This window comes from Microcaecilia unicolor, chromosome 8 (genome assembly GCF_901765095.1).
Source record: "Microcaecilia unicolor chromosome 8, aMicUni1.1, whole genome shotgun sequence".
In the NCBI taxonomy this organism is placed as follows: Eukaryota; Metazoa; Chordata; class Amphibia; order Gymnophiona; family Siphonopidae; genus Microcaecilia; species Microcaecilia unicolor.
In genome coordinates, this window is record NC_044038.1 from 2,294,321 (window position 1) to 2,308,975 (window position 14,655).

The following is a 14,655-nucleotide window of genomic DNA, read 5'->3' on the forward strand; positions in this document are numbered from 1 at the left end:
GTTTTTACTCTCATCACAGCATCTGTGCTTATGCTCTCATGGGCTGACGCTCAGAACTCCCGCAGAAACCCAACAGCACAGAAACCCAACTCGCCAGTGCTCAAAGAAAATAGTATTCAAATTATATGCGCACTATAAAAGCAAAGGGGGGGGGGGGGAGGATATGCTTGGTGCACGCACAGAAGAGTTTCACAGAAAACTCCGCTCCTGTGTGCATGTGAAGCACACGTTGACATGTATTTTACCTTTAAATATAGGCATTTCAGTTTTTCTTTCCTCTTTTTTTTTTTTTACTTGGAAGGCTTACATTTAAACGCAGGAAAACAGGTGCTAATGTGTATTTTCACTTTTGCGTGTGCTCTGACTCGCACACGTTCATCTCACTAGCAGTGCTTAGGGGCTTCCTTCTGCGTCCAAATTAAATAAAAACAGGCAAATTTTAAAAAACGAATTAGAAATTCTCTCTTCAAACACCTTAAAGCCTGCCCTGAGCTGGCAACATTTCTTCAGCGATAAGGTGGCTTTGTTTTGTGCACTGTTCTATGAGCATTGGGAGGGAACGGGAAATGAGCTGGTTAACATGCGTTTGACTACACCTGCATGCTATTTGAGCTAACCTTTGACACGCAGGTCGTCTCCCACACTAGAGCCTCTGAGCATTCTGCGCTTACTAATGTGGGCGCTAATCTAGCACCTGCGTTTGGTTCTGAGCATCAGCCCATCAGCTGGCTCTCATCAGGGGTACCTTGTGTGCAGCCTTAGTACTTTCACTTTCCTCTACAGTCCTCCCATATAATTATGTCCTGCAGCCTCCTAGGTGGACTAGGTATTTTCTTAGGATGGCAGAGTTTGAGTGCAGCATGAAATCCTTCCTCCTGCTGTTGGGATCATGTCACCTCCCCCCCCCCCCCCCCCCGTCCCAATATAAAACAGACTCGGTGCTTTGCTTGCTCTGCAAGTACAGGCCCACACTGTAGCACTGCAGTGTCCTAACCCCCTTCCCCCCCCCCCCCCCCCCCCACTGCTGAGGGGCAGTGGACACAGTAGCACTTCAACGCAGGCCTGTACTTAAAGGGCAAGCACAGTGCTGACTCTGCTTTAGCTTTGGGTAGGTGCAGGAGGAGGTAAGGGGATTGGCAGCAGCAGAGAAGCAGGAAGGGAGGGGGCAGGCAACCTGGGAAGCATATGGAGGAGGAAAGAGAGTTGTGGGGCTTTGAGCTGCTGGGGGTGGGGGGTGGGAATGCAGCACAGTTGAAGGTTCATGTAAAGCAGGCCTGTCCAACCCTTTTCCTATTCGGAGCTACATTTTATAACATTTGGAGGGCCAAAACACACACGTGTAGCATCACACACTCTGAAAACACAGTCTCTCTCTCTCTGATGTATCCCCTCAGGATGTAGGTTTGCTCAGCTTCTGTTCTTTTGCTTTAGTCTCGGACAGTGGTAGAAAAGGGGATGAGGATGGGATTTGATATACCGCCTCTCTACGGTCACACTCAAAGTGATTTACATATTATATACAGGTACTTCTTTTGTAGCTGGGGCAATTGAAGTTGTACATCCCTGCTTTAACACACTCTAGGCTTCAGACTACTTCCTCCTTATGAAATTTCTTACCTTTACAGCCCTAAAGACTCATCTTTTTCTGCTGATCCCCGAGGTTGGCAGACCGGCAAGACTAGCTGACAGTTTTCAGGCTCTCTATCCTAACAGTTTCTATTCTTTGGTTTCTGACTACACTTATTTCTCTGTTAAATTGAAGATTCCCATTTCTTTTCTAATAGTTAGTAAACGTTATTTTAATTTGTAATCCGTTTCTGATAAGTGACTTTCCCCAGAGTCAAAAGGAGCTGCAGTGGGAACTGAACCTGGTTCCCCTGGATCTCAGGCCACTATACTAACCACTAGGCTCCTCCTCCACTGCCATAAAAAAAAACAAAAAATAAACAGACTAAATAAAGAATGAAAACGAGTGGCATCAGGGAAGCTCAAGTTGTGCTGAAGAAATTATTTTAGTGCTGGCTCGTTCAACCTTTATTTTCCTCACGTATCCCTCCCTCCCCCAACCCCAGCCTTCACCTGGCTCCAGCGGCAGAAACTCAGCAGGATTTCTGCTTCCCCTTATGACTAGAGACTTGAAACTGTGAGACCAACCTGAACTTCTGGCACCACAGGGCTCCAGCTTACAAACCGCTGACATCAGAGGAGAGGAAACAAGAAATCCTGCTGAGCTTCTGAGGGCCAGGCCCAGCACTCGACAGACCAGGTTTTGGACCACGGCCGTAGGTTGGACAAGCCTGATGTAGAGCGTCTCATACACGTGGGCTGGTTTGTGTTATTATATCCCATAATGTTTCACAGTTAAATACACAGATCCCAGCTCTCTACAAAAAACGTTAGCACTTCAGCGAGCTTAAATCACTATCACAATGCAGAAAAAGGAAGACAACTTAGCCCTGGGATATCAGCTCAACTCTGACATTCAACAGCAGAATATTCTGCGCTCTATAGTGACCCTACCTCTGTTGATCTCCGGTGCCTTCCTTTCTTTGGCCTGTCTGACAAAATGCTGGATGTAAGGATCTGGCCAGTAACCAACACTTACTGCAAATCTGAAAAAGAAATGTATCAGCAAATTTGTCAATTTACTAGACAGGGACACATTTCCAACTAAGGTGTCCAATTCGATAGATAGGCTAGACCAGTGCTCATCACCACTCTTGTGGCCGTGACTCCATGACCAAATTGAATTGTGCACCCCTTCCCCCAACAGGAGACACAGAATGATGCAGCTATGGAGAGCCCATTCAGGTTGTGACACGGGTTTTGTAACACAACTGGAAGCTCTGTGCTAGACATTTCAAGACCTTATTCATCAAGGTCTTTCTCTCTAATCATAACCCTTTAGTGTCCAGTGTTAGATTGATGGGAACATTGGACACTAAGAGTTTAACAGTAAAACATCTGCATATCTACCACACAAGTTATGCAGCCTGTTAAAATTCCTTTAGGGAGGCCGAGCAGAAACACATGGCAAGACATGTGCCTTTATAAAACTGCCTCCCTGAAAGCTATACCTGGTCAGAGCCAATAGAAAATCAGCCCGAGTACGTTATGCATATATTTTCTAAGTGCCAGTCCTGGCCCAGGAATCAGATTCTGCGATTATAATGTAAGCTCCAGCACTGTTCTGTGGGCAAGCTGGGGAAGAAGAAACACTTCTGGGTGACATGTCATGACGATTGTCCTGTTAAAACTCACAATCTTTTTTTTTTTTACCTGTTAGCGCACGTTTACACTCGCACTCCAGCCCTTTGTTTCTGCGCATAACATGCGTGCACATCAAGCGCTAACCCCTTCTTAATACTAACGTTAGTTTTGAGCATCAGACCTAAAGTTATCTGTTTAGTCTTCCTCTATCATAAAACGCTTTATACAAGTATTAACTAGTCCACATGCAAAAAATATGATTAAAAAACAACCAATCTGGAGCAAATAACTGTTTCTACAGTCCTCAGACTATGAGCACGTCAAAAAGGAGCAGGAAACAAACCCCTACGATAAATCCAAGGACCAAAGGAGAAAGTAGGGGATGACCAAATGACTTCCAGCTAACCAGTTGATAAAATATAAGTCTTTATTGAATGAGCACCATAAGGGGAGCCAACACGGGACCGTGTTTTGGAGGATGAACCGACTGCCTCAGGGATCACAAATGCTATGTACAAAACAAAATAAATAAAAAATATAGTAAAAGTAAAAAAATGATAATGATCTACATATCACACAGAAAACTTAAACAAAATATAAATTACAAAATACATAAAAAAAAAAAAATACAAAACAAACATAATGCCAGATATAAAACCAACTGCAACTAGACGTACATGAAATCTAGATAAAAGAAGTACAAGCAGATGGTATTGCCTAATTAGAAACATAGAAACATTGACAGCAGGTAAGGGCCAAATGGACCATCCCTAGTACCCACTAACTCCTTCTTTTCCCAAGGGATCCCACTTGCCTGTTCCACACTTTTTTGAATTTTGACACAGTCTTAGTCTCCACGACCTCCACCAGGAGGCTATTTTACATATCTACCACCCTTTCCGTGAAGGAGTATTTTCTTAGATTCCTCCTAAGCCTATTTCCTCTCAACTTCATCCTATGCCCTCTCATTCCAGAGTTTTCCTTATTTGAAAAAGGCTCACCTCCTGTATATTAAGGCCACTGAGGCATGTAAACCTCTCTATCATATCCCCTCTCTCCTGCCCCTCTTCCAGTGTATACATGTTGAGGTTCCTAAGCCTGTCCCTGTAAGTTTTATGACCGAGACCACTTACTAATTTTGTAGCCACCCTCTGGACCGACTCCATCCTATTTATATCTTTCTATAGGTGCGGTCTCCAAAATTGCACACAGTACTCTAAATAGGGCCTCACCAGAGACTTATACAAGGGCACCATCACCTCTTTTTTCAAGTTTATTGAGGGTTTACTACTCCTCCCCCAATTGCAAGTACATCTAGGGGGCTTACATGCTAAAAAGGAAAAAAAGGAAACTAGAGATGGGGGCCATTCCTCTCCTAATGCACCAGAGCCACTTTAAAGTCATCAGACACAATCACCCCCAAGTCCTGCTCTTCTTTCGTTCACAGAAGCACTTCACTCCCTATATTGTACTGTTCCCTTGGATTCTTGTGACCCAAGTGTATGACCCTGAATTTCATCTCAGTTGCCAATTATCGGACCATTCTTCAAGCTTCACCAGAACCTTCCTCATACTATCCAAACCCTACGGGGTGTCCACCCTATTACAGAGATTGATATCATCTGCAAAAAGACAAACCTTACCAAACAGCCCTTCCACAATATCATTCACAAAAATGTTAAAGAGAGCTAGCCTGAAGACCAATCCCTACAGCACACCACTGATAACATCCCTTTCCTCAGAGCAAACTCCATTTAGCACTACCCTCTGTCTCCTCCCACTTAACCAGTTTTTGACCCAGTCAATCACTTTAGTCTCATACCGAGGGCACTCAATTTATTTATCAGTCGCCTGTGCGGAACCATATCAAAAGCTTTGCTAAAATCCAAGTACACAACATCTAGCGTCCCTCCCACATCCAACTGTTTGGTCACACAGTCAAAGAAATCAATCAGATTTGTCCGACATGACCTGCCTTTAGTGAAACCATGCTGCCTCGGGTCCTGCAGTCCATTCGATTCTAGAAACCTCACAATCCTCTGCTTTAAAGTGTTTCCTTTAGTTTACTCACCACCAACCTCCTCCTTACCTCCACTCTTGTGCAGAAGGACCACACCTGCCCTTCTCCAGTCCTCCGGGACCACTCCAGATTCTAAGGAAGCATTGAAGAGGTCAGACAGTGGAGCCGCCAGAGCATCTCCGAGTATCCCATCAGGTACCATCACTTTGGCTACTTTTAGCTAGCTCCTCACAGACACAGACACAGTCTTCTGAGAATTGGTCCTGGTCTACCATACATTCATCCCCATTAGCATTTGCCCTTTTATGTTCGATTATAACAAACTATCCCCCCCCCCCCCCCCCCCCGTTTACAATGCTGCGCTAACGGCTGCCGGTGCACTAATGTTGACATAGCCCACTCACATTGAATGGGCTGTGTAGGCATTGGCGCACAGCTTTGTAAATTTTTTTTTTGGGGGGGGGGGGGGGGTATGTCAGCGACTAATGTTTATAAACCAAATCAAACATCTATCACAGAAATGTATGGTGACTATAGGGCTCATTTTGAAAGCACTTAAACTTACAAAGTTCCATAAGTTACTATCAGACTCATTTTCGAAAGAAATGGACATCCATCTCCCAGAGATGTCCAAATCGGTATAATCGAAACCCGATTTTGGACGTCTCTAACTGAAGTCCATTTCAAGGACATCCAAATTTCAAGGGGGGGAGCCTAACACTTGGACGTCTTTGACATGTTTTTTTTTTTTTTTTTTTTTACAAATAAGAGACAAAAAGGTGCCCCAAATGACCAGACAACCACCAGAGGGAATCAGGAATGACCTCCTGTTACTCCCCCAGTGGTCACTAACCCCCTCCCACCCTCAAAAAACATCTTTATAAATATTTGATGCCAGCCTCAGATGTCATACTCAGGTCCATGACAGCACATGCAGGTCCCTGCAGCAGTTTTAGTGGGTGCAGCACACTTCAGACAGGCGGACCCAGGCCCACCCCCCCCCCTCACCTGTTACGTTTGTGGAGGAAACAGTGATCCCTCCAAAACTCACCAGAAACCCACTGTACCCACATCTAGGTGCCCCCTTCACCCGTAAGGGCTATGGTAGTGGTGTACAGTTGGGGGTAGTGGGTTTTGGGGGGCTCAGCACACACGGTAAGGGAGCTATATAACTTGGAGCAATTTATGAAGTCCACTGCAGTGCCCCCTAGGGTGCCCGGTTGGTGTCCTGGCGTTTCAGGGGGACCAGTGCACTACAAATGCTGACTCCTCCCACCCCCAAATGGCTTGCATTTGGACGTTTCTGACATGGACGTCTGGTTTCGAAAATCGCCAAAGTCAAAGACGTCCAAATCCAAGGACGTCTTTGGTATTTTTGAAACGAAAGATGGACGTCCATCTTTTTTCGAAAATACGGTTTTCCCCGTCCCCGGATTTGGACGTTTTGCAAAGAAGTCCAAATCCCAACCTAGACTTTTCTTTCGAAAATGTCCCTCTATGTAACTTTGTAAGTCTACGTGCTTTGAAAATATGCTTCTATGTGTGAAGTAAACAACCTATGAATAAGGTACAATTGTGGCACTTAGGTCAGAAAGAACCATGAGAGGTCATTACCAACCTGTGTAGCATAGAAGCTGTCCTAAAATATCACATGTTGAACCTGACAAGTGATATGATCCGAACAAATGTAGTATCACAGGCAGGAACTACTAATGATGTTTGTTCTTTTAAAGTAGGTGATCTAGTACTGCGAAAGAACTTTACACATAAAACATGGAAGGATCCTGTGTATGTAGGGCCTTTTGCTATCACGGCCCTTACTCAGACCGCTGCCTGTCTGGAAGGTCATACTTCTTGGATACATTTAGCAGATATTCGATGAATTAATAACATTGAAATGGACAAAGAATAAACAAACATCATGTCCCTAAACATGATGGTATTGGACTGTTGTTGTTTGTTAATGGACAATGAACACATAAGTACATAAGTACATAAGTAGTGCCATACTGGGAAAGACCAAAGGTCCATCTAGCCCAGCATCCTGTCACCGACAGTGGCCAATCCAGGTCAAGGGCACCTGGCACGCTCCCCAAACGTAAAAACATTCCAGACAAGTTATACCTAAAAATGAGGAATTTTTCCAGTCCATTTAATAGCGGTCTATGGACTTGTCCTTTAGGAATCTATCTAACCCCTTTTTAAACTCCGTCAAGCTAACCGCCCGTACCACGTTCTCCGGCAATGAATTCCAGAGTCTAATTACACGTTGGGTGAAGAAAAATTTTCTCCGATTCGTTTTAAATTTACCACACTGTAGCTTCAACTCATGCCCTCTAGTCCTAGTATTTTTGGATAGCGTGAACAGTCGCTTCACATCCACCCGATCCATTCCACTCATTATTTTATACACTTCTATCATATCTCCCCTCAGCCGTCTCTTCTCCAAGCTGAAAAGCCCTAGCCTTCTCAGCCTCTCTTCATAGGAAAGTCGTCCCATCCCCACTATCATTTTCGTCGCCCTTCGCTGTACCTTTTCCAATTCTACTATATCTTTTTTGAGATACGGAGACCAGTACTGAACACAATACTCCAGGTGCGGTCGCACCATGGAGCGATACAACGGCATTATAACATCCGCACACCTGGACTCCATACCCTTCTTAATAACACCCAACATTCTATTCGCTTTCCTAGCCGCAGCAGCACACTGAGCAGAAGGTTTCAGCGTATCATCGACGACGACACCCAGATCCCTTTCTTGATCCGTAACTCCTAACGCGGAACCTTGCAAGACGTAGCTATAATTCGGGTTCCTCTTACCCACATGCATCACTTTGCACTTGTCAACATTGAACTTCATCTGCCACTTGCACGCCCATTCTCCCAGTCTCGCAAGGTCCTCCTGTAATCGTTCACATTCCTCCTGCGACTTGACGACCCTGAATAATTTTGTGTCATCGGCGAATTTAATTACCTCACTAGTTATTCCCATCTCTAGGTCATTTATAAATACATTAAAAAGCAACGGACCCAGCACAGACCCCTGCGGGACCCCACTAACTACCCTCCTCCACTGAGAATACTGGCCACGCAATCCTACTCTCTGCTTCCTATCTTTCAACCAGTTCTTAATCCATAATAATACCCTACCTCCGATTCCATGACTCTGCAATTTCTTCAGGAGTCTTTCGTGCGGCACTTTGTCAAACGCCTTCTGAAAATCCAGATATACAATATCAACCGGCTCCCCATTGTCCACATGTTTGCTTACCCCCTCAAAAAAATGCATTAGATTGGTGAGGCAAGACTTCCCTTCACTAAATCCGTGCTGACTTTGTCTCATCAGTCCATGTTTTTGTATATGCTCTGCAATTTTATTCTTAATAATAGCCTCCACCATCTTGCCCGGCACCGACGTCAGACTCACCGGTCTATAATTTCCCATATGACATATGATAATAGACTTGTTACAGTGGCCAAGATGTTGAATTTGACTGATTGTATCATATGTGCCCACTGACTGACATCATCCTTGTCCTTGCCAGCTATGATATATGGGACTACAATGATAAAATCATGTCTGTTATCCCAATAATACCTGTGTAAGAGATGATGAAAACCTTCATTGGACAAATGAGACTATTTATAAGCAAGCCTTGCTTATGGACAAGTACCCACAGACATCATTTTGGTGTCTGATTAATAGTATGACAACTGAACACATTCCCCCGATAAAGTGCACTTACATGCAGAATGTTGTAACAACTGATTCAATGAATGTTATGCTTTTAATTTGTGTAATTTTTAATGCCACATCAACTAATGAGAAGTAAGAATGAATGACAGTGTATTCCCCTTTGATGAAGCTCACTGTCTGTATTCAAAGGAAATATAAATTTTGTACCCTAGTACAATTGAATCTGTTTAATGCAACATGTATTAGCATGTTTGCAAAGATGTGCCAGGATGTTTTTAAAATAACAATGATAACTGAAATTCAGAATAAATAGAACTTTAATATGTCAGCCAAAAATATTGAAAAAGCGTGCAGAAACTGAATGCCACAAACAAAGGGGGGAGGAAATTTAGAAGGGAGGTAAGGATACAGACTGGAGCTAAAACAGATGTTTGAGTCCTGGAATACCAGGCCTCAAAAGGGAGGATTTGTTGAACAAAAGTATGAAAGATTTGTTGAATAAAAGTATGAAAAATGCGGAGTGGAAGGCTCCATGATTACAACAAGCTGTTTTAACACTAACCCTCCTGAGGCATGAGAAATTTGACGGACATTAAACATTAGCCAAAGGCAGGCTCCAAAAAGTCTGTGGACTAAAAAGTAGGGGGGTAATAGAAAGCAGATGTTCTGCACATGATTAACAGTTTGTGGTATTCAGAGACTTGCACAGGAATGTTGTATGAGAGAATTAGTCAGAGGCCCGGTATAAAAAGAGAGGGAACAAAGAAATAAGTAAGCATTTTGAATTTCTCTTTGTCTGTCTATAGCATTGCTTTAAGCACTCTGATTTCTCTCTCTGCTGTACATTGCTTTGTTTTTAATCATTCATTCTGGCTTGTATATTGTTTATCAAGAAATGCTTCCTGCAAATAGCCCATTGAGCTATGCAGAAAAATTGTAAATACACTGTTTATATTAAATATCGTCTAGCCTTCTCTACAAAAGTGGCGGCTTCCTTTTCTTCAAAGCAAACAGCATGGGAGAAAAACGATCCAAAACAAAGGTGCAAACAGTGGAGAAATGGGGCTCCAACTCAAGGCGTAATAAGAGCATTTCCAACTACAAACAGAAAAGACACAATGTAAAAAAACAATGTCAAAAATTCATATGTAAAAACAGAACCCAGACTTAGGCAAGCACAAAAGAGGGAGTGGAGGAGTGGCTAGTGGCTAGAGCACTGGTCTTGCAATCCAGAGGTGGTCGGTTCAAATCCCACTGCTGCTCCTTGTGATCTTGGGCAAGTCACTTAACCCTCCATTGCCTCAGGTACAAACTTAGATTGTGAGCCCTCCTGGGACAGAGAAATATCCAGAGTACCTGAATGTTAACTCACCTTGAGCTACTACTGAAAAGGTGGGAGCAAAATCTAAATAAATAAAGATTCTAGAATTCTAAAGAATAACAAGATTCCAATTCAGAATTTCAAAGTGTAGCAACATTCCATGTAGAACCCCAAAGAGTAACAAGATTCTTTGGGGTGGAGGAGTGGCCTAGTGGTTAGAGCACCAGAAATCCCACTGCTGCTCCTTGTGATCTTGGGCAAGTCACTTAACCCTCCATTGCCTCAGGTACAAACTTAGATTGTGAGCCCTCCTGGGACAGAGAAATATCCAGAGTACCTGAATGTAACTCACCTTGAGCTACTACTGAAAAAGGTGGGAGCAAAATCTAAATTAATAATAATAAATAATGCAATAAAATAGATATACTAAAAACATGACACAAAGAATGAGAGCACAAATCTTAAAATTGAGGGAAAAGGTGGGGCTAGTCCCATGCAGCAGAACAAAAAGCTCATGTGTTATTCCTAAATATCAAACTGCTATTGTGCTCTGAAATGTAGGGGGAAAACCTGAAATAGGCAGGAGATCCATTAAAGCAGAAAAAGCCACTGTTCCCACTGAGAGTAGCCCTGAATGGGTACTCAAAATAACAAAAAAACTGCTGGAAAACAAAACCATAATAAGCTTTAGACCACTAGTGGGGAACATTAAAGTATATGAGCCACCAGCTGGCGGCACATTGGAAAAGCCATAAAGAGAAAGCAACACTGAGCACAAGGAAACAGGCACCGTAATAGCCAAAGTGCAAAACCCCTCAAAAAGGGCGCTTACTGAACGAATATCCAACACAGGAACAAAGAAAGAAGTTATCATCGCACAGTCCTATTAAAAAACAAAACTTCATATATAATGGAACAGCACCATCATCAATGGAGGTGGAGTCACAACGGCAAATGAAGCCACTACAAAATAAATCTACATAAGCTAAGTAGAGTATAAGTACAGGCGTATCCACTTACTGACAAAACATCCAAAAATACATGAATGTATAGTGATACACAGATTAAGGGCCTCTTTTACCAAACCGCTCCAACGAATGCCGCCGAAGCTCATTCAAAATGAACAGGCTTTGTCAGCATTGCCGTGCCGGGAATCCTAGTGCGATTTAGTAAAAGGGGCCCTAAATATGACAAAAGAAGATCATAGAGGCATATTTTCAAAGCACTTAACCTTACAAAGTTACACAATAACTTATAGAAAAACCTTTGAAAATGAGCCTCAGTGTGAAAAATGTAAGAAATCTAAAAAGAAAAATAAAAAAAAAAGTAAAGATACGAAAAAATAAACAAAAAAGAAAAAAATAAATGAAAAAAAGGAATGGATATTAATACACAGATTAAATATAAAAGCAAACATGTGTAAAAAAATCTAAAAAAAACAAAAATATAAATAAAGTATAAAAATGTCTAACCTTAAAAGTAAAGGGAGGAAAAAAAAGAAAAAAAAAGGGAAAAAGGAAGAAATAAAGGAGCAAAACAGAAAAGAAAGGAAAGGGGAGGGGTGGAATGCAGAGGGAAGAGGTGAAGAAAGAAAGAAAGAACGCAAAATAAGAAAAAAGGACAGAGGTGAAGAGGGAAAAGGAAGAACAAGATGAAAAAGGAAGGGAAAGAAGCGGGAAAGGGATGGGAAATGGGACTTGATATACCGCCTTTCTGAGGTTTTTGCAACTACATTCAAAGCGGTTTACATATATTCAGGTACTTATTTTGTACCAGGGGCAATGGAGGGTTACGTGACTTTCCCAGAGTCACAAGGAGCTGCAGTGGGAATCAAACTCAGTTACCCAGGATCAAAGTCTACTTCACTAACCACTAGGCTACTCCTCCACAGGAAGAGGGGAAAGAAGGGGAATAAAACACGATAATGTCACTATGTGTGGAAAAAAAAACTGTTTATAGAAAAATCCAAGGTGAAATGTGCATCTGTGTATTCTTGCTAAAGAAATGGTCTCAAGTCTAGTTCTTAATTCAGACCATGCAGAATGACTGTATTTAAGGAAAAAACGGTCTTCTGTTCCTCACATAGGAGGTACGTACGTGTCCACATTGCCCCCTCTCCAAGTGCACTTTAAAAACAAAGAACTGCAAGTAACTAACGGAGCAGGTCTTTTACTAAAGCACACTCACGTTTTTAGCGCACCTACAAACTCGAGCGCACCTTAGTAAAAGACACCCAGAATGATTAGCTGCAGTTCAGTGTTCCACCAAAAGTGCTGACGTCACATTACAGCTAACGCAGCTTCACAGTCACCATACATTTCCATGATAGGATTTTGATTTGATTTATATACATTGGTTGCTGACATATCCCCACTTACTAGGCTGTGCTAGCGGCTGCCGTGCACTAATCCAGGCACAACCCATTTACTCAGCATACTAAAAAGAGGGGATAGTTTGTTATAATCAAATAGGCAATACCATCAGGTTGTAGTTCTTTTATCTAGATTTCATATACATCTAGTTGCAGTTTGTTTTATATCTGTCATTAAGTTTGTTTGGTATTTTTGTTTTACGATGTATTTTATAATTTATTAACTTATTTGGAGTTACCACCTTTTTGAAGGAAGTCACTCATGGTGGTGTACAGCAAGAATAAGTCAATAGACAATTACCACAGTAAAAATATTCAAACAATACAAAGTAGGGCATAGTATACTACATTACAGTATCAACACAATAAAATATTTTAATAGCATTAGGTGTAAGCAAAGATGGAACATACAGATAGATAACATAGAAAAACAGGAGTAAGAAAATAAGGGACTAGTTTAAAGAAAGCTGGAAGTTTTCTGTGGGATATGTAGATCATTATTTGTTTAAAATTTTACTAGATTATTTATGTTTCTTTACATCTATTTATCTATTGTTTGTTTTTTGTACATGGCATTTGTGACCCCTGAGGCAGGCAGCCCATCCGTAGAAACACGTCCCCTGTTGGGTTCCCTTTATGGTGCTCATTCAATAAAGACCTAGGAGCCCTTTTACTAAGATGCGTAGGCACGTACAAGGCGCATCAAGTTAGAACTACTGCCTGTCTACCGCGTGCCCCTGGCGGTAATTCTCATATCTACGATCGTCCAAAACACACAGTAGAAAATAATTTCTATTTCCTACCACGTGGCGCTAACCGGGTGGTAATTGGCAGTGTATGCGTGCTGATGATTACCACCTGGTTTTTCACACGAGACATTACCGATAAGTCAATAGATGGCGGTAAGGTCTCTGGCCCCGAATGGATGCGTGCTTATTTTTATTTTGCCACACGTCCATTTTTGATAAAAAAAAAAAAAAAAAGATCTTTTTTGCAGGTGCGCTGAAAAGTAGACCTGCGCACATCCAATACATGCGTCTACACTAGAGAAGGCCATTTTTCAGTGCACCTTAGTAAAAGGGCAGCTTATACAATGCATCTATACATACGTTACAATGGACATTTTTATTTCTTATTTCCTTGTCCCTTATTGCACCCATTCACCCCTTTTTCTAATTGCGTTTAATACTTACGGTACTTGGCGTTCACCATTACTGTCTTTTGTAAGCCACATTGAGCCTGTGAAAATGTGGGAAACAAATGTTACAAATAAATCATTTTATCAACCAATTGGCTGGAAGTCATTTGGTCATCTCCTACTTTCTCCTTTGATCCTCTGACCATGGGACAAATAATTTCCTCTGGTTGGTCCTGATGCCTTTATTTGGCTCCATAGAAACGTTCCCCAATTGGTCTACCTGGTCCTGGAATATTCGAGGGTGGGAAGGAGAAGAGGGAAGAAGACTGAATCCAGGCCCCGCCCCCTCACCTCTTACACACAGACGCGTCCTCGCAGGTGGCTCGTACGGCTTCATCGGACTCGTCCGGACAGCGGGACTCCCTGGCGGCCATTGGGCACCGGAAGTCAGAGTCGGCTATTATCAGGCCAGGGAGTCGCAGGCTAGAGCGAGAGACAAAAGCCAGAATAACCCTGACACTCCCGGCCCATCATCACTGACATGCGAACTACGCACCTTCCCATTGGTTGCGACCTCAGCGCTTTCGCAGCTTTGATTGGTGACCGGAGAGCGAACGTAGTATCACCTCCCACGATCCGTCTCTCCTATTGGTCAATACAAATAAGCGTCAGGAGCTTCCTGATTCCGCGAGGTTTCCAGAGCACGAGCCTCCCCGCCTCCGCCCCTTCCCATTGGACAGAGAACAAGCCCCTCCCTATTGGACGGACACCGTGCGGCACTGTCCCTCCCACAGCCCCTCCCCATTGGACAGAGCTGCACCGCCCCCCCTAGGAACTAGCACAGAGGGCGATACCAATCAATCAGAAATAAAGTAAAACAGAGACAACAAAAAAT

The 14,655-nt window shown here is 42.8% G+C and overlaps 1 protein-coding gene across 4 annotated transcripts in view; it reads right to left on the bottom strand.

Moving 5' to 3' along the window:
- Positions 1-14,316, bottom strand: part of LCMT1 (leucine carboxyl methyltransferase 1) — an 84,783-nt gene extending 70,467 nt beyond the window's left edge. Inside the window, exons 1-4 of one of the 4 annotated variants that reach the window (XM_030211554.1) lie at positions 14,112-14,197; positions 9,939-10,028; positions 6,849-6,865; positions 2,521-2,612 (exon numbers count right to left, since the gene is read on the bottom strand). In XM_030211554.1, coding sequence (XP_030067414.1) covers positions 2,521-2,612; positions 6,849-6,865; positions 9,939-10,022 — 193 coding nt within the window. In that variant the 5' untranslated portion in view covers positions 10,023-10,028; positions 14,112-14,197. Of the gene's footprint in view, positions 1-2,520; positions 2,613-6,848; positions 6,866-9,938; positions 10,029-13,815; positions 13,862-14,111 lie in introns of those variants that run through there. The other 3 variants (XM_030211553.1, XM_030211555.1, XM_030211556.1) reach the window with 3 other exon arrangements.
- Positions 14,317-14,655: the final 339 nt, after the last annotated feature.